General features: G+C 38.6%; 1 protein-coding gene across 1 annotated transcript in view; it reads left to right on the top strand.

Moving 5' to 3' along the window:
* The window catches only part of SCUBE3 (signal peptide, CUB domain and EGF like domain containing 3), a gene marked incomplete at its 5' end in the record, with an annotated part of 126,295 nt that overhangs the window by 15,737 nt on the left and 89,760 nt on the right, over positions 1 to 20,798 (top strand). The window contains 2 exons of the mRNA XM_083358292.1: positions 14,447 to 14,569; positions 16,782 to 16,907. Coding sequence (XP_083214418.1) covers positions 14,447 to 14,569; positions 16,782 to 16,907 — 249 coding nt within the window. The remainder of the gene's footprint in view (positions 1 to 14,446; positions 14,570 to 16,781; positions 16,908 to 20,798) is intronic.

The raw sequence follows: 20,798 nt of genomic DNA, 5'->3' as shown, positions 1-20,798 counted from the left end.
TTGGTGTTTTCTGACCTTGGTTGTTTTCATGTAGATGTTTTATTACCCAACTAGGTAACAACATCACTTACCTAGTTACCTGATGAAGTTATACTGTATAGTTGAGTAATGAATTGTCTGCAAGAAAGCAGCCAAACCCAGAGAACACCAAGAATCCTGAAATGGGCCATCTGTTTTGATACATTTTATCTCACTAAAGATTAAATGCAATTTATTCTCACATTGTAAGATGAGGCTCACTACTAGCTACCACCTCCTGCTACAAATTAGAGCTACTGTATCTGAGTTTCCAAAAGTCAGATGAAAGTCAAATTATTTTCCTTCGAGGTCATTCTTTTTCACTTTTCTTATCCATTGACAATGCTGTCTCGTTGAATGGAGAAACCTATAGTACCAGCTGAACTTGGCTTTTGATAATCAACTCACTTTCACTCTCTCCTAGTTATTACAGCGTCTTTAAGCTTTTAGCAAAACTTTTGAGGTACTCTTAGTTCATTTCTTGCATAGATCAGGTTAGTCTTTTGTTTCTCTTGATTTCATCTTGTTTCTGGCTTGTTTCATCTCTTATCACTCTGATTATGTGATGCCCTTAATCCCTGTATTGGCATCCTGTCCATTTTCAAATCCATGCTCCTAGTTTTTACCTTCAAATTTCTACATGTACTTTACCAAGTGCATTGCTGAATTACTGTACCTTTTAAATATGAAGTACTGTAGATATGTCTGGCAAGTTTCACTCTTCGGTCTGCAATAGCATCAGGCTTCTTCTTTTCCAAAGCTGTGATGCTTACCACTAAGATATATTCAGTGCAAGTCCTGATTTGCTGGGGGACAAGATGCTACTGTTGATATTAAGTTCCTTGCCAAAATCTGCAGAAGCTCAAATCTACTTTGGACCAAAAAGTGGACCCTGTGGCTATGTGGCCAGAATAAAGTGCTTTGAAGAGGAAGGAAAAGGTAAGGGGGTGCCGCATATCCTGCTGGGACTGTTTAGTATTTAACTAACCTTCCGCCATAGCCTTATTCATGGGTTGCTGGTGTAATAACTCCAAGAGCCTGGAGCCTCTCCCATTTAGTGGCAAGCTGTCTATGAGCCCCTAGTCTAATTTAGAAAAATGTGGTCACTTGAGTTTTCTGTATAGTCTTGTTTGGAAAGGCTGATTCTATTCCCAAGGATAAGAAAATATGACTCAGTACAGAATTTATTTTCTTGTGGGCTGCTGCCAGTTTTCTCTCTTAATCACCCACATTTTAACTAATAAAAAGTCAATACTAATACGTATACTGTATGCACATACATTTCATGAATATAGAAGGAAACACTATATTTGTTTAGATACAAGCACCCTTCCTTGAAGAATCTGGCATTGTGAGTGCTGATAGTTGAAAAACTAGTCAGCATCCACCCACAGAAATGCTTTCCAGTTGATGTATATTTGAAAGTTGTCTTATCTCATATAAACAGTAAGGTATAGGAGATGCCATGCACCTTAGCTTTAGTAAAATATATGGAGCTGAGTATTGCAAAGTGTGTGTGTGTGTGTGTGTGTGTGTGTGTGAGAGAGAGAGAGAGAGAGAGAGAGAGAGTGAAATATAAAATCATTTTTTGCAAAGCTTATTAAGTTTGCAGAAAAATGCACTTATTAGTTATTAAGTACTTTTTGACTACCTCTTCTCTTCTTAAAAATATTGCTTTAATAGCCTCTACGACAAGGCTTTTCAACCTTTTCACCCATTGTACCACTTTTAGGATATGGCAATATCCGAGTACCACCAGTCGCCCGAACAAAGTGTCAAAAACTTGATGACCCCCCCCCCAAAAGGAAGGCTCCAGATGATTGGTGCTTCTTCAGGGCTCAGCAGAAGCGCCAGGATCAGCAACGGGCTCCAGATGATCGGCGCTTCTTCTGGGCTCAGCAGAAGTGCCAGGATCAGCAACGGGCTCCAGATGATCAGCGCTTCTTCAGGGCTCAGCAGAAGTGCCAGGATCAGCACCAGGCTCCAGATGATTGGCACTTCTGTGGGGTTCAGCAGAAGTGCAAGGATCAGCTCTGCAGCTCCAGCCATCTCTCACTCAGGCTTGTGTGGTGCTGATGCTGCTTCAGCTCATTCCCCTCCCCCACTACCACTTCTCTAGGATGGTCATGTACCACCTGCCAGGTGCCAATGTACCGCCGGTGGTACCTGTACCACTAGTTGAAAAGCCTTGCTCTATGAAATCAAAAAGAAAATGAAAGTAACTAAAGGAAAACTAAAAAGATCAGATTTCAAAGTGGGTTGATGTAGTACAGGGGTGTCAAAATCGCAATGTCACTTGACATGTCATGACGTATCGTGACTTTTTTTGCCATTGCCAGCAATGAGGTGGGCGTGGTTTTGCTATGATGCATCCGGCCCACGGGCCAGCAGTTTGACACCCCTGATGTAGTAGAATCAAAGACTGTGATCTCTTCAAAGTAGAAAAGAAGAGAGAAGTCTACTGGTATTAATCCCAAGGGACTCTGGGGAAAAATGGTGTTACTGGTAAGATTGGACTTTCACAAATAAGTAAAAAAAATGTTTTCAAATGGATGCTCTGATTGTCCAGATTTAACTAAATGCTTCAATAGGAGAACATTTGCCCAATGATGACTAAAAACCATAAATCTTATGTTGAGGTACATGTTCCACTCCAGTGTCTATTTATTCAGGACCACTAATTGTATGGATTAACTTTACAGCTTATTGTACATGGAAATGGAACCCCCAAATATTTATTGCTTCTTTGGCCATAACTATTTGTTTTGACCAGTGGACCATCTCCCATTTTCCTTCTGTAAGTTCCTGTATTTTTAAAAGCTGCAGGATAGGCAAAAATTCCATAGGATAATATTTCTTTGGAAATCTTGACAAGATGAATATTCCACTATTGAAAAACAATTTCATTGTTCAACATGAGGGAGATATAATATACTTTTGTTTTAATATACATCAGAGACTTTGGTATGTGTGTATGTTTGAGTGTAAGTACATATTGTATAAACATTTGTACAATGTATTAATATTTGTTACTTTACATTAACCACAACCCTGGATAACTGACACATCCCTGGTCATCAGTCAAGAATTACAATATGGCCCAAACCACTGGAGACATGAGAAGATTTACTAAGAGAGGAAAACAGAAACCAGTTTTTTGTTGAAACATCCATTTTCTGATTTAGTGGTTAAGCTACATTGCACACAGATAATTTGGTCAGATAACATGACTAGACTGCTCAGTTGGCAGGTGGTGACTTGGCACTGCCAAGATTCATAATGCTAAGGTGTACAGTCTGTTGAAGTCAAAGTTAATTGTTGGAGGAAAATCCATAGCACTTTTATCATCATCCAAAATCAAAACCATTTCAGAAGCTTTTCAGCACCTTGATTCAATTTCAGATTGAATTCAATGGGGTGTAAAAAAGGAGCTTTTCTGTGTCAGCTGTTGTTTGAAAAATTACAGGGAATTAAGATGGGGATATGTTCTTGTATTAGACAAAATAATGAACTGTAGGAGACTAATGTCTGGGAACATTATCATCTGTGTGCATGACAGTATCACAGAGTAGGGGTGTGTAGCTTCAATCAGACCAAAACTTGTCCCAACTTTTTATTTACATGCTGAGGGCCACACTCCAAAACGGAATATGGATAAAGCCTATTCTGAGAAGGAATTTTAAGAGTTTATTTTGCGCTTAAACTCCCCTCCAAATACAAAAAGGGGCCCACAGATTTGGGCACTAGTCACTCTAGGACACGGGTGTCAAACTCGATCGCGTCATGTGACGTTTGCCTTTGCGGAACTGAGGTGGGTATGGCCTGTGTGTGACGCAACCGGCCTGTGTGTGACGCAACTGGCCCACGTTTGACACCCCTGTTCTAGGAGCTACAGAAGAAATATAAATAAACCACATTTGCATCCAGGCTGCATGTTTTGTACCACTGTCCAGGACCCTAAGATAGTTCAGCCAATTTTAGTTATACATGGAACGATCCACACTTAATTGCATTTCCCCCCTTATTTCTAACCATGAGTTTAAAGTAAAACCATTTTTATAAATGATACTAAAAATAGGTTCCTATATTTCCTGGATTTTAGGGTATAAAACTATATTGGATAAAAATAGAATTATTAACATTAAAAAATACACCATTTCAAGACTGCATCTTCTGCCTCCCAACCCTCACACAGAAGTTTGTCCTCTGCTTAGTTGCTGCTGTGTTCTTATTCTTTGGAGTCTTGAATCAAAAGTGTCATCAAGGCAAAAGCCCAGGGCACTGATCACAGATCAAACTAACAAAATATATGAAACATGTCAATTGATTAAATACTGTATGTATCAAATTATTTCCTATATGTATGTTTAAAATACCTCTGGTTTGTTTATGTATGTTTAAACATTTCCTCTGCAGATTCCAAGGGGCAGGACCACACCATTTAGCTTCAGCAGTAAATCATACCATTTATCCTTGACCATTTTCTGGGTAATAGGGTCAAACAATGCCTATTATAAATGTCAAGCATTTAAAGATGCTTTAAAAATGACTGCTGTTAAAGAACTAGGCACAACCAAATATGTTCATTTACTTACTGAATTACATCCTAAACAAAGCAAATTATTCTTAGTTATCTTATTTCCTGAACGGCCTGAGAATAAGGTGTGGACACTGAATGTTAGTGGCTTGGAAAGAGCCAAATAAACAGTTTTACAAATAATGTTCAAGAGAACAATCCCAAATGTTTCTTACTGAATAAAGACCATCAAACTTTATTTCTTATACTTTATTTTATATTAGATATTGAACATAAGAACGGCTCTGCTGGATCAGGCTAAAGCTGATAGCGGCCCAGCGTTTTGTTTCTCTCAGTGATCGTATAAATGACCCTAAAATGCTCCCAAGTAGGAAACTGAGACTTACTTTTATCCTGCCATTGTTCCCCTGAAACTGGAATTTGGGGATTTGTGTATCTAACTCAAGATAAAATTAAATCTCAATACTACTAGTCCACAACAAGACCGATTCTTCACGCATGTATCCACTCTCATTTTAAACTTTCTCAAAATAGGTGCAATCATTATTTTTGAATAATGAAGCCTCAAATTGTTTGTAAAGAAGCATTTTCTCATGTCTGTTGTGTAAAAAACTACTCTCTTTTGACTAAGCTTTCCAGTCAACATCATTGGGTGATGATCCTTAGCATGGAATTTGGCTTCCTCATAGATGCTGCGCATTACGTTGACTCCCCTAAGACCCTAATTTTTTCCCTGATTAGTTACAGTTTTGAATTCATCAGTATATATGCAAAGTTAAAGGGGTTTTTTGCCCTTGTGTGCAAGAAAAGATTCCACTTCTTGCTTCCCTCCATTTAGAAAATTATTCATTTGTTTTTCCTCTTTTTAAAAAACCAGTTAGTAATTCCCTGAATGCTACATTCACTGAAAAGTCTTTGATGAGAAATGTCAAAAGCTTCTTGAAAATCCAAGTACACAGTGTTGAGAGGGTCATTTTTCTATGCATGCCTGTTGTACAAATTGGTGAGAGGATTTTCCTTTTGTAGAATCAATGTTGATTTTATGTTGGCAAGCTTTATTCCTTTATGTATAGGTATTGCTATTGCTATTTTTATTACCTTTTATATCAATTTGCCTGAGAAATTATATTGAGTCGTCTAATTCTCTCCTAGATCTCTCTTTTTTTAAAATCCCATTATTTATTTTTGAGTCTTCTGATATTGTGCTGGATCTGAGCACCAAGTTGCATGTTTTTGCTAGGTAATTTTTGCTTACAATTTCATATGTGAGTCATAAAAAATCTCTTGAATGCTTGCCACTAAGGCACAGTGATTTGTTGACAGTGTTGTTTTTCAAGTTGTCCTGGATTAATATTTATTTATTTATTTATTTTAATTCCATTTATATCCCGCCCTTCTCCGAAGACTCAGGGCGGCTTACAAGCTTAGCAGTAGCCTTCATTCTATGTATATGCCTGCTTATTAGGGCTTTCGCCCCCCCCCCCCAGCGGCATTATTACAAAGTTAGCTTATTGCCCCCAACAATCTGGGTCCTCATTTTACCCACCTTGGAAGGATGGAAGGCTGAGTCAACCTTGAGCCTGGTGGGATGCGAACCTGCACTAATTGCAGGCAGCTGGTGTTACTTAAGGAGGTATTAGCCCACTGCTCCACCAAGGCTCTTGTTACCTTAATTTGGGTTTTTTTTTTGCTTCCCAGAAACATCAAGATTTGAGATTATCTTGTTTAATAAACAAGACGCTTGCATCTGAATCTGGAATACTGTCCTGCATTGGATGAAAAGTAATAAGGTCTCCTTATTCCTTTTTTTAAATTCCTGATGGCTCCAGATTGTTTCCTTGTCAGTGCAATAGAAATGATTTGCCATTGCTGCTTTCTGGAATTTTTTGTTTGTTTAAATTTTCCAGTTTAGGCAACATCCTTGCTCAGCTACCACAATCAGGCAAGGTTATTAGGTGATGCCATCTGTGTCAAGTAATGTCTAATAATATACATACAGCTGACCTCTTTATTTCTTCTCATGACCCCACTCACTTTGGGTTTGGGTTTGTTTGCTTTGACCAGGCATTCAAATACATGCTGGGAGCGAATAGAAGGTCTCTTTGGTCTTAAACCCACACTGCAAGCTGCAGAAAGTGAATTTATAAAAACAGAGCCATAGCGGCAGATAACAACCTGACAAGTGTGAACCTTGTTGGTCTCCCCTCTTCTCCTTCATTCCAAATCTCTGTCATAAGTACCAGCACAGAGCCAGAAAAATTAGGTTACATTTTTACACATTGTTGCTTAATTGATTGGTATTGACAATGACTTGGATTTTGAAAAGAGAAAGATGCAAACTTGGGGTTGCCTAGCACAGCTGTTTTGATGTGGAATGAAGCCAACTGAATTACAGGTCAGCAGATGTCATACTCTATTGAACTAGAGGTCTTTACCAATTGGAAACCTAGCAATATGTGTGAGGGAAAAGAACTGTGAGAGCAACATTTGATACGTGAAACTCAGTCTACCATAGGAGGTATGGGCAAGGGAGGAAATAAAGTGCAGACATTTTTTTCCCCTTTTGTTAACCTGTCTGGAATAACCTTAACATCTCCAGATGGTGGCTTTTTGATGCTGGATGCTTGTGTGACAAGCATCTGGCCGTGTACGCAGATTCTGTGTTGAATTTGAGATTGCAAGCTCAATACAGATGGTCCTTGCTTAGTAATGACTTGTTCAGTGAGTGTTCGAGCTTACAAAAGCATTGAACGAGTGGTACTTAATGACTGATCCTTGCAATTATGATGTTGCAGCACCCCGCAGTCATGTAATCACAATTTGTGACAGTCTTTGTTGGCTTCTGGGGGAGACAGCAGGAGATTATAATAACATTGCAGGATTTGCTTAAGAACAACTGAAGGGCTGGAACTGCCATCACTAAGGGACGTGGTCACTCAACATGACCATATTATACCTGGTGTACCAGAAACTACTATAGACTTTCCATGGCTTATAATAAAATATATTGATAATTCTGCTCACCAACCATTGAATTATTCAAATAGTACGGCACACTACTATCCACTGTTTGACTGCCACCACTATCTGTGTGGAAGCTCTGCTCCAGCAGAGCTTATTGTAAACCTTACAACCTTATTGTAAAGAAAGTCCTGAAATAGATATTGTTTTCATGTCAAGAAATTGAGGTATTATAGGCTATTTCGGCAGTTGGTGAATATTATTTTGTAATTCATGTATGTTTTTTCTATTCCTTTTTGAGTATGCCATAAGGAAGGCAAGCAGTATTGCACGACTGTTTGTTAAAAACTTTGTAAGATTAATGTCTAGCAAGATTCACTATGAATTTCAAAGCTGCTAAGCAACCTTTGGCAAACAGGGAAGAATATATAGTGTGTTTTTTTTATTGAAAAGGTTTAAAATACAATTTTCCTTTAAAAAAAACCCCTTCCCCCTCCCTCCTCCCCCCTACCTCCCCTCCTCCCCCCTCCCTCCTCCCCCCCCTACCTCCCCCCTCCCCCCCCTACTTCCCAGAGCTGAATACAAGGTATATATATATATATATAAAAAAGCAAACCTAAGCAACCATATACTAACAACTATAAATTCTAAAATCCATCACTCTCTAGCTTATATAGGATAAAACAAACCTTAACAATATTAAATATATGTATAAAAAAAACTAGAACAAGAAAAGAACACTCTCTAGCTTATATAGAATGGAACAAACCTTAATAGTATTAAATATATATTAAAGACAAAAAATAAAAGAAAAAGAAGAAAAAAAAAACCCTTCTCAACCCTATACTTATCCTAAATAAACTCCATCCATTTTATCCATTCCATAATATAACATTCTTACAAATAATTTTCCAAATTAACCAAGGATCCCAAATCAAAAAAAAACTTTAAAGTCAACTCTTCTGTAATCGGCCGTTCCTCTTCCAGTACCACAATCCAAAAAAAACTCACCCTTTCCACAGAACCACCAAATATAAAAATATATTGCGTCTACACCCAAATCTTTTCCCCCCTCCCCTACTTGACTACTTGACTATATCGTAAAAGTTCCATAGACTTCTGCAATTCCTGCTACTTTCTCTTCTTAGATCGTTTTGCAGCAGCACGTGTCACCCTCTGTTTTATAGATTCATCCGACGAGGTTGTATCTTGATCTCCTCCAACACCGTTGTCTTCTATCTGACCATCTTCGGCCTCTTGATGCACTCCTTCTCCAGATCCCTTTCCAGCTTCCAAAAGTGTTAATGGCGTTGCATTTAAAACATTATTGTAGAAATCACGCGCTTGCATCACAGTAACCAAACGGTACTTTTTACCTTCGTGCGTCACCATCAACCCCACTGGGATCTCCCATCTGAACCTTATATCTCGCTGCTTGAGCTCTTGCACAAGAAATGTAAAATCCTTCCTTCTCCTTAGAATCTTTGGAGGAATTTCTTTTAAGACCAAAACTTCTTGATTAGCAATCATAACTTTCGTATCATAAGCAGCTTGTATAACTTCATCTCTAATTTCCCTTTTTGCAAAATATACCACCACATCTCTAGGCAACTTTCTCTGTCTGGCAATCCATGAATTCACACGAAACACTTTGTCCATGCCTCCTTTTATTTCAGATGCTGGCTGTTTCAACACTATTTCAAAAGCCTCAGAAACCAGCTGCTTTAGATCTTCCTTAGTATTCTCCTTTAAGCCTCTAATTCTAATAGCAAACTGCATCTGGAAATATTGAGCAAGACACAGTTCCCTTTCCATTTTATTTTCATTCTCCAATAGTTTTGCTTCTAATATAGCATTCTTTTGAGACAAGTCTTCTAGCTTTTCCTCCAATTCTTCCACACACCGAGCCACTTTAAACACTGAAGTCAAGATGTCTACCCTCATCGCTTTGAGCTTCTGTTCCATCCTCTCCTCCATTCTCTCCTCCAATTTCTCCAATTTCTCCTCCATCTGTGCAAATCTAATATTAATTGATTCCAAAATTACCTGGGTATGTTTTTCAAGAGCATCTTGTAAGTCCTTTGATGTCAATACATCAGGAGGATGCAGCGCCTGCAATAATGATTGTTGCACGGGAGAAGTTCCAGCACTCCGAAGAGTTTTAGGGGGTGGTTTAGCCGCCATCTTTTACCAAATATGACGCACTTTCACTTCAGATTTGTAATCCAAAAAAGTCCATCAAGCTGGAGAGTAAAACATAGTAATCCTCTTTACCATTTCCTCTTGTATTGCTCTGCCTGCTCCTTTAAATCATAGTCATTCCTTCAGGCAGGGGTGGTCGCAGATGGCTGGCTCTGCTCCAAGAAGTCAGGAGCAGAGGCGACGGCCAGCTGGGAGCAGCCCAGGCTACGGGGGAGTTCAATCCTTCAGCCGCCCAAGCCATAAGCTCAGGCGGCCCTGGAGAACTCTACCCCTACCTGGGAGCTCGCCCCCTCCTCTTCTCCCGAGGAGGGGGCTTCGGATTCGCCCAAACAGCTGATCGGCGCTGTTTCGGGCGAAAAAACAACAGCTGAGCCGCGGGCAGCCCGGGAAGGCTCCCTCCGTCGCCGCGGAGCCACCGGAAGTATAGTGTGTTTTGGCTAGGAGATGCTTATTTTGTTTTTCCCTTACAGTTATTTTATTTCTGGGACCTTATTTCTGAATTTATTTACAGTTGGCACTGAGCGATTTAAGTTTGCCAGTCTCTGTTATGCTGCGTGAGGCTAAAATAGGCCTTGAAATAAAGACTACCTTGCCTTTATTTCAAAGTTATAGTTGCCAGAAATATTCCATCTGATCATACATGTGGATCAGGATCATCATTATTAATGCATTACAGTTACTAAGCAAGAGATCACTTAGAATTGCTTAGGCTTTATATAAATATTTACTGGCAAAGGTTTCTTTCTATAACTCTCGATATGATTTTGACCAACAATTTGACCAACTGCTCATTTCAATTTGGACTGATTTGGAGGACATTTGATTTGACTCAGTCTAAAATTCAGTCTTTGAACCTGTCATCAACCATAATTTAAAATCTTGACAGAACTGGACAAAGTTTTTAGGCATAAACAGTCTTCCTGAGGGAATGAAGACTGCTAAATTCCTGAGAAATAGGTGAAACATTTTGGATGCCTTTATGTCTGCTTTAAAAAAAAAAAAAAAACTTTGCCACCATTCTTTTCACTTACATGATTTGAATAATACATGGGTACAGCTGGATCTTTTCTGTTAAATAACTTTAAGAAACTTGTGTGAACAGTAGTTGAAATTTTTAAAGCAGGAAGAGTCTTTTCAGTAGGGTTGGGAAAACTTATTTAATTTGAGGGCTCAGTTTCCACATTGCCAGTAGTGATTGGGCCAAAATTGAAAATGGGGAGAATCAAAAGCAAATAGACCATTTTCTGTCCCTTTTTCATTCTTTCATTGTTTTTTCATTCGTTTCTCTTTTATTCATGTCCTTTTCCTACTTTCTCTCTCATACACACATATAGCCATTCATATGAGCATAAATGTAAGGTGACACACAGAGACCAGGTAACTTATGTGGCCTATAGTTTGCCTGCATGTACTTTACAGCAAGGATCTCCAATTCCTGGTTCACGGACCAGTCCTGATCCATGGCCTGTTAGGAACCGGGCTTGCAAGCGGCAGATGAGCGAGCAAAGCTTCATCTGTGTATGTGCACAGGTTATGCGGAAAACTATCCCTCCCCCCCAGTCCGTGAAAGACAATTTTTCTTCCAAAACCCGTCCCTGGTACTAGAAAAATTGGGGGGCATTGCTTTACAGGATGTTTTCAAAAGTGGATTCATTTACCGTAATTTCTACCTGGATTTGGAAGGAGCAATTTTGAATCATGGAATTGGACAAGAAGTTAGAGCAGCCCACAGAAAATAGGGCAGTTTTAAACCTTGGTGATTCTTTTGAATTCATGTCTTCTATTATTAGAGTAACAAGTGGAGACCATGGCAGCCTTTTCACAACTAATTGCTGGCCTTCTTAGACCAAGAAACAGTGACTCATGTCATAATTACTATGCAACTAGAGATATTATTACTGTAATGTAATCTATATAGGATTGCTTTTAAGATGAATTGGAAACTCCAGTGAATACAAAATTCTGCTAACTGGTACAAGTAGGCTTAGCAGCATTAGACCAATGTTTCTGTAGCTGCATTAACTGGATCACAATTTTTTCCCCAAACATTTTGTCTCCTGAAAAGCAAAATATAATTTCAGAATGACTGTATCATGGAAGAATCTTGAGAAATATGAAATTAACTTGTAATGACTATAATGTATTCAACTGCATAATGTTTCCAACATGCGGCATGAGTTCAACAGGGCTAAAAGTGTTTTGCTGCTGATTTTTGTGTGTACTCGGTGTCCAATGGATCTTGCTGCAGTGTCCAAGAATAGTCAGCCAGCAATGACAGATTCCAATTGCCCTGATACATTTTTTTATTGTGGCAAAGTTCTGGTGAAACCTTTCACTATTTTCATCATTGACTGCACCTAGATTTTCAGGAATGAAGTCCAAGTGTAAATGCAGAAAATGAATTTTCATTAACATCTTGTATGCTCTTGTATGCTCTTCATGATCTTGTATGCTCTAAAAAGTTTGTCAACCAACTAATGTAGCTTGGAGCCCTGTAGTTGCCAAGAAAATTCTCAGCAACATCCTTGAATGCTTTTCAGGTGATTTTCCCACTAACAGATCTTCAAACCTCTTATTATTGATGATGTATCTGATCTGTTGATCAACAAGAATGCTTTCCTTAATCTTGGCATCAGTTATTCTTAGAAACAACTCAAATAATGAAAACCTTCATCTTACTTGTTCATTTCTTTCACAATTTTTTTCATCAGTCCAAATTTTATTTGAAGTGGAAGCAAAAATAACTTTGTTGAGTCAACAAGTAGTTCATGTGGCACATTTTTCCAAGGGCAGAGTGGCCATTTCTTTCTAATATATTGTGATTCTCCTGCATGACAGTCTCATTCATATATGTAACAATAGTACTTGGTATATCTGAGCTGCATTCCAAGCAGCAGAGCCAGTACTCTCTACAGATGTTCCAGTTGTATTTGGAGTACTGGATGTGCTTCAACAACAGTTCTATGTTTTCTATGTTTCTTTCATGTGTGCAGCATTTTGTTGTTAGTTGCAAAGTCGTATCCGACCCATCACGAACCCATGGACAATGTTCCTCCAGGCCTTCCTGTCCTCTACCATCTTCTGGAGTCCATTTAAGCTCACACCTACTGCTTCAGTGACTCCATCCAGTCACCTCATTCTCTGTCATCCCCTTCTTCTCTTGCCCTCAATCTTTCCCAGCATTAGACTCTTCTCCAGTGAGTCCTTCGTTCTCATTAGGTGGCAAAGTATTTGAGTTTCAATTTCAGGATCTGGCCTTCTAAAGAGCAGTCAGGGTTGATCTCCTCTAGGACTGACCGGTTTGATCACCTTGCAGTCCAAGGGACTCGCAGGTGTCTTCTCCAGCACCAGAGTCCAAAGGCCTCAATTCTTTGGCGCTCAGCCTTTCTTATGGTCCAACTTTCACAGCCATACATTGCAACTGGGAAGACCATAGCCTTGACTATATGTATATTTGGTGATTAATGGCAGACAAGCTCGATATTTTAATACAATCTAGTTTGTTGATATAAATAAATTTAGAGATGGCCTTGGGATGAAATACCACTAAGGAGGGATTTGGAGAATGAGTTTCATAATTCTAGAAGCAAGCATGAGAAAGCAACTTAGAATAGCACTGTCTTGATTGTGTTAGTATAAAAGGAGACAAACAGAAAATTAGACAGACTTGTATGATTATATGGTACAATAATAATAAAATTACATTCCTGGGGTCCATTGTATGTGTGGGGTCCATTTTCTGACCTATCTTGAAAGTTTACAGTAAGATTTTATTGTAATGCATAGGATTAGATGATGTATGAGGATATTTGTTTGTTTGGTATGTGTTGATATAATTGTAAATTGTCTAGAATCTTTCAAGAGGACATTATAGAAAGTGTTGCATAAATAAATATAACAGTGGTAGCTCTTGGATACTTCAGTTGTCTGATGCTAAATGATCAGGTAATGATGTATCCTGATTTGTGACAAATTAAGCCAAGCACATCATGCGCATATTCCTAAGTTTCCCCCCCACAGTGAATTGGACAGTTGTGGGGGTGTGGATATGGTAGATGCAGATATTTGGCAGATGCAGAATAATTTTGGAGTCTAATGTTTTAACAACACATATTCATAAACAATGAACTTAAAAATAAATCTATCCAATTAGGACAAAACTGTCAGGATCATGCAGAGCATATATAAAATGAGTGGTCATTCTTCTAACTTGTAACCTCTCACTTGATACTAAGACCATAAAGATTAAAAAACAAACAATAAGAATGATAGGGAAACGCTTGACTGGGAAAGATTTAGGAAACATTTCGTGGTAGGTTTATAGGGAATGAAAACTTTAGCAATCGTACACTGTAAAGCAGAGGTCCCCACCCTTTTGGGGCACCATGGACCGGTTCCGTGGAGAGAGGTTTTTGCATGGACTGGAGGGTGCCTGGTTTTGTGTGCTGCCTGCATCTTGCGGATGGGGCTTTGCTTGTTTGTGCGGCCCACTTGCTGACATGCCATGGCCTTGTACTGGTCCATGGACCAGAGGTTGGGGACCCCTGCTGTAAAGAACCTTCATGGCCTCCACTAGACTCATTTAAGATTCCTACTCTTGAGAGAAATGACAAGGGGCTCTGAAAATAAGTATGATTTTTCTGATACTTTTTCTGATTATTACTTTCCCCAAAACACTGTGATTAGTTCAGGCTTTGATTATGTCGCATTTTCCCCTTTCCTTTGCAGATATGGATGAATGTGTTGATGGGACTGACAACTGCCATATTGATGCCATCTGCCAGAACACTCCCAAATCATACAAATGCATCTGCAAATCTGGTTACACCGGGGATGGGAAGCACTGCAAAGGTAGGCAGAGCAGATAGCACAGAAAAAAAAGATGGAAGGGAAATCCAGCTATGTTTACTTGCCCAAGCCAGAATTTTAAAATGACCTGAGATTAAATACCACTAAGGTTGCAATGGAAATGAAATACCCATTGGGTTTTGAGGAATTTTTATTAGCTGGGTATTGCCTGTAGTATTGTAGGTGTTTCTGCAAATGTGTGTTTATTTGCTATAATTGGGACAATTGTGGTAAAAACAAGGGCTAGAATATTTTTAAAGTTTTTTAAAAATTATTTTGCTAAGTAAATTTATTATTTCCCTATTTTCTCTCTGGAGAATCCATCCGTCTTTGATGAAGTACTCATTCAATTTCCATTCAAACAGATTAGGCAGAATCTTGTTTAATTTTAACTAGGTTTCCTGAGATAATTTTCTCTTACTGCTCCATAGCAGTTGGTTGAAATACTTAATGCAGTTTATTTATTTATTTATTTTATTAAACTTATATACCGCCCTTCTCCTGTAGGACTCAGGGCGGTTCAGTTGAGGGAGAAAGAGGAATGATTTACTAAAATCAAATCTGTGTGACTCCATTAATGATTTTGAGGTAAACAAGTTGTCTGCTTCATAATTAATATTAAAGTTTGATGTCCTCTGAATGATCCTCATATCCTATTTTGAAAGAAAACTGTGAGGATCAGATTCTAAATGATGTAAAAAATAGGAAATTACTGTTGATTCCTCATTTAATCAGAACATTGTGATGATACTGTATCCATGATCAGGGAATATGTTAATTTGTCAAGGTACTGCAGACAAAAAGCAGATAAATGAATATTAGCTTTATTTTTATTATAAGGTTAAATTAAAGAAGCTTGCAAATATTCAAAGTACTCCTCTTCTCCTTTCCTTTTACTTTCTGGAAAACTTGAGAAGATCCCTTCTGAAACATATCCCACACTCCCTCTGCTTCTGTAGATTGAGATGCCTTTTGCATGATGATTGGCTAGCCTGTGGATCTTCCTACTGTCTCTTAAGGTCATTCCCACGTAACATTACGTAATGTGAAAGAGAGAAAAATACAGTGCTGTTATTTTAGAAATTCTGTTGGATAATGGTAGTGACTCAGCTATTCGAAGTAGTAACTTTGTATTTGAAGCAGCAGTAACAAACACGGTTTTAATGACTTTGTAAGAATTAGCTCCAACCACTGGGTATAAGTAAGGATTTAGGACACAATAATGAGAATGTACAACAGATTTGCCTTTTCTTGAACTGGGGTATAATTTGATGAATGAATGAATGAATGAATAAATAAATAAATAAATAAATAAATAAATAAATAAATAAATAAATAAATAAATAAATAAATGTCAGTGTAATGTACTGGAACATCCACAGTACATACTAATAAAACTCTTGTGTGGGTAACATTTAAGTGAGCAAAACAACACATCATAGGACAACAGTTTTTGTACCGATACCTCAAAAGAGCTAATGTACAGACTGCACTCCAAATCTGGGACCCATGACTCCCATGGGACTGAAGTTTGGCAAGTTTGGGGTTGCTCTAGTGCTGCCATGCCACCCACAGATGTTCAGTAGAGTGGTCCTGCCCTAACCCTCCAAAGGCTGGGTTGACTGGTGTGCCCTTCAGATGCTGGAGACTAGGTAGACCAGACCTGCCCTAGCCCTCCAGAGGGTAGCTAGACTGGTCCTACTGTTGGCTGCTGGTGGGCAATCAGCTACAGTCAAGGGGCAGAAAGTTGGAAGCTGCTTCCATCCCACTGGTCCCCCCCCCTTGGTCATTCTGTTTCTTTGTTTAGATAAGAAACATCTCTAAAACAATTACCCAGCGATTTGTCTAATTCTACATAAGATCCTCTAATTTTAGAATAGATTTGAATGAAAGTTGAATAAAAACCACTCTGGATGAAAGGTGATGGGAACACTTGCTGTGGCTTCCACCGTATTCCCATGTTGAAGCAAGGGCAGCTATAATCCTGTATGAGACTAGGAATTTAAGATTTCACAGGCTTCACAATTGTGTGGAAGGTTGAAACTGTGTTTGGCTGAAGTCTGTTATCCTTTCATTACAGGTTTTCTCCATCAGTATGAGGTAAAAGGGCGCATCCCTGTTGTTCTCAATTTAGTTATTTTATAAATACTTGAGCTTTGTAGATTTTTGGTTCTGAAGTTCTTCCACATCATGTATATTTTCTTTTCTTTTTCAGATGTTGATGAATGTGAGCGCGATGACAATGCTGGCTGTGTTCATGAATGTGTCAATATCCCAGGAAATTATCGATGTACCTGCTATGATGGCTTTCATCTTGCACATGATGGTCATAACTGTCTCGGTAAGAAATTTACACATTACTTAAAATGTTTACTTTTAAATGTTATAACATTTAAGGCTCCCCTCCCCCCAATCATGTTTATTCTAAAAGCTGCATATTAGACCCTAATACAAAATACTTCCAATTAATTGTTGAAGCTATCATTTCTGATTTAGTGAATTGGGTAAAATAAAAGTACATCCTTATGTAGTCAGTCTCATCATGATTATACAGAAATAGCCCTGTATTGTTTAAAGTAGACAATGGCAGTGGCCTCTCATACTTACGGGATCACCTGCTGCCGGCGTCATCTTCCCTTCGTCCTGTGCGCTCCCACAGAGAGGGCCTCCTCAGGGTGCCGTTGTTCAGAGAGTGTCGGCTGGTGGCCCCCAGGGGGAGAGCATTCTCTGTGGGCGCACCAGCCCTTTGGAATCAATTACCGGTTGAACTCCGGATGGCTCCCGACCTTTGCTCTTTCCGCCGTGATCTGAAAACCTACTTATTTGAACAGGCCGGCCTGGTTTAAGGGTTTGGAGTATTTTTTAACTATTTATTGTTAGGGCTAAATTAATTTAATCTTATTTTTAACTTTTGGATGTAGTAATTTTATTGCCCTGTACACCACCGTGAGTCCTTCGGGAGAAGGGCGGTATAGAAATTCAATAAATAAAATAAATAAATAAATAAATAAATAAATAAATAAATAAATAAATATGTGGAAAATATCTACTAAAAGTATAATTCCTTAGAATTCCACATTCTTTTGTTTTACGTACATTGTTTGGTGTGTCTCGCATCTAAAAAGCAGAGATACTCAGTGGTATGGCTTGAATGCTTTTCTGATTCTAATGATTCTATGCCATCACATGACATTAAATAGATAGTTTAGTTATGTAGTTCCAGTGTTTATTGATTCTACTTCCTACAGAGAAATGCAAACTGCTCTCAAGCAGTTTCCTCTATTATCGTCAAAGGTCTGTACTATAATCTCCACCCTTTCTGAGAGTTCAGGATTGTGATAGCTGGATTTATTTTGCAAATATTATTTTAAACAGTGGCCTAGTAAAACAAAAGTTAAGTTTTGTTGTTGTTATTTCAGTGGGGGAAACAAAATGGTGAAGAAAGATGGTAAATATTGATGTCTGGCAGTTATCAACTTAACCTGTTACCCCATCTTATTACATTTTACTAGTAAAACACTTTACTTTTAAGGATGTAAAATGTAATAACTATTAGATAAATTGAGCTCAGATATGCACTTTATTATTACTGTAGTGCATATCTCTATATTTTTATGTCAACTTTACCAACTTTATTCCAAGTCAGAATTGATTTTTCACATGAAATATTGTCTGCTATAATCTTCTTTACTCCTAAATAGCATATAGCTTCAACTGGTGCAAAGTGCAGCGGCACGGACACTTTTGGGGGCCTCCCGATACTCCCATATCACACCTCTCCTCCGTGAGCTGCACTGGCTTCCGGTTGCCTTCCGAGTGAAATTCAAGGTGCTAACAATGACATACAAAGCCCTACATGGCATGGGTCCGGACTACCTACGGGAGCACCTTCTGCCAATGTCAACACCCCACCATCCTGTGCGCTCCCACAGAGAGGGCCTCCTCAGGGTGCCACTGCTCAAGGAATGTCGGCTGGTGGCCCCCAGGGGGAGGGCATTCTCAGTGGGTGCGCCAGCCCTCTGGAACTGCTTGCCAACCGAAATCCGGATGGCCCCCGACCTCCGCACCTTCCGGCGCGATTTAAAAACTTACCTGTTCCAGCAGTCCGGCCTGGCCTGATAGCTCTAATTGGGGTCTCAGTTGTTTTTACTATTGTTTTTCACTATTGTTCAATCTGTATACCTACCTTACTCTGTACACCGCCCCGAGTCCCTCGGGAGAAGGGCGGTTTATAAAAACAAACAAACAAATAAATAAATAAATAAATAAATAAATATAGATGATTTCAGGTCTTTATAAATTGAACTGCAGGCTAAAATATTTGAAATGAATTAATAAAACGCTCAGAATATCCCAGATTTTGGAGAGTGGCAAATTAAGGGAGGGAAATTAGTAATGGATGTTTTATTTTTTCCTAAAAATACTTTATGTACTTTATGTAATATAGTTTATAGGAAGAAAAGCTTTGATCTTGAGCTATGGGCCTTCTTCCCTGCATAATTGCAGCTAATTTGAGGAAAATGAAGAAAATTTGTGTTTTCTCTCCAACTGTGACATAAGTAGCTTTGTTTAATCTGTCATGCTAAATTTATCTTTCAGAATAATCAACTTTCCCCCAAAAGGTGCATTTTCTATGAACTAAGTAGCGAGCTGGCAGTCAATTAAAGTACATTCAATTTTGATGCTGGGCAATTCTGACACTAGTGTTATTTTTGCTTATTAAATAAATAAAATGTGTGTATTATAGCCAGTATTCTTTAGTTGTTGTTCTTGAAATTAGGCTGCATTTCATATTCTTCTGATGAAAAAAGACAAGAATATTAAGCCATATAAGCATATAAGTGCTATTGCTATCCAAAGTAAGGAATGACTTCATGATCAACAACTCCATTGTCCCTTGTGACTCCCATGTCACACATACCAGATGCATTATTTCCATTCTCAGTGAGCTTTGTTTAATTTCAATAATGTCATGTAGCCAAACCTGATTTAATGGATCTTCCAAGGAGTTGGAAGAAAGAAAGATTGCTTCCCGCCCCCACCCCAATTTGGAAAGAACAAATGGCCAATCAACTGCGTTGCTGTCTTAAAGCTTTTGTTAACCATACAAAGCTTATGTTAACACTTCCATTCCCAAGTAGTCTACTGACTTGTGTAGATTTTCACACAGAAGAAGTCATGGATATTCAAGATGCAATATGAGCACAGTCTCGATTGTAAGACTTAGCTTGGCCTGAATGTGTATTCAGTTGCCTTAACTTTTTTTTTGTATTATACAGCCAAAAACGTCTGGAGAGCTTTGCTCTCTAGAAATGTGGCATTGATTGTTTTGATTTACTTTTGGAGATTATGAGATAATAGTTCAACTCCTCTTTAGAACAGAAAAGCAAGTCCTTAGTAACTGCCCCTGATTATTTGCAAGTATTCAAAAGTTTTGCAGAGATTTCACTTATTTGGCCATTCACATGCTTTTATCCTCTTGAGGCATATCATGGGAGCTCATGTGTCCCTGAGTTGTACATTCTTATCTTCAACTCTTGTTCCAGCAAAACAAGGTGCAAGGTTGCTACTGGTTTTCCTGGATGTGTTCAGAGACAACATTCCTAGAAGCTCAGCTTGTCAGGAGCAAGTCTTGGCAAGTCTTGGCTATAGGTAGCTAACAAATGAGTTGGCTGCCTCTGTGTTTGCTTGCCTGCCAAAGCTACTATCTCAGCTGTTTGCTTAAGGATAAACAAAATCACTGAACATGTAGTCACAAAAAAGAGAAGAGCTTAATTATAGGCTACTAAGAATGATTTTCTTCTCCCACCCTTTTTTATTTCTGAACTTGTCAGGATTAAGCATTGCTTACACTTTATTTCTGAAATTGGAAATATATGGTCCATGTATATGAAGCTGCCCTAATGCTGAGTCAAATGATAGGTTTGCTTTTTTATTTATTATGTTTCTTCATCTCCAGTAACTGAACTAAGAACTTTTTTGATACCTGAATTCAATCACTGGGGAAGCCTGTGTTGAACCAAGGACCTCCTTGCAAAGCACATGCAGGAAGTACAGGTAGTCCTCGATTTACAACTGTAATTGAACCTGGAATTATTATCTTAATTCAATGCAGTGGTAAGTTGAGGCATCCCTTTACTGGATCTAATTTTTCTGACATTTTTGCACGTTAAAAGTAAGGTTTAGGTAACATTATTCTCAGATAGAAAGTGTAACCATATCCAGTGATGCA

This window comes from Vipera ursinii (genome assembly GCF_947247035.1).
Source record: "Vipera ursinii genome assembly, chromosome: 3".
Classification (NCBI taxonomy): Eukaryota; Metazoa; Chordata; class Lepidosauria; order Squamata; family Viperidae; genus Vipera; species Vipera ursinii.
This window is presented reverse-complemented; position numbering and strand designations above follow the sequence as displayed.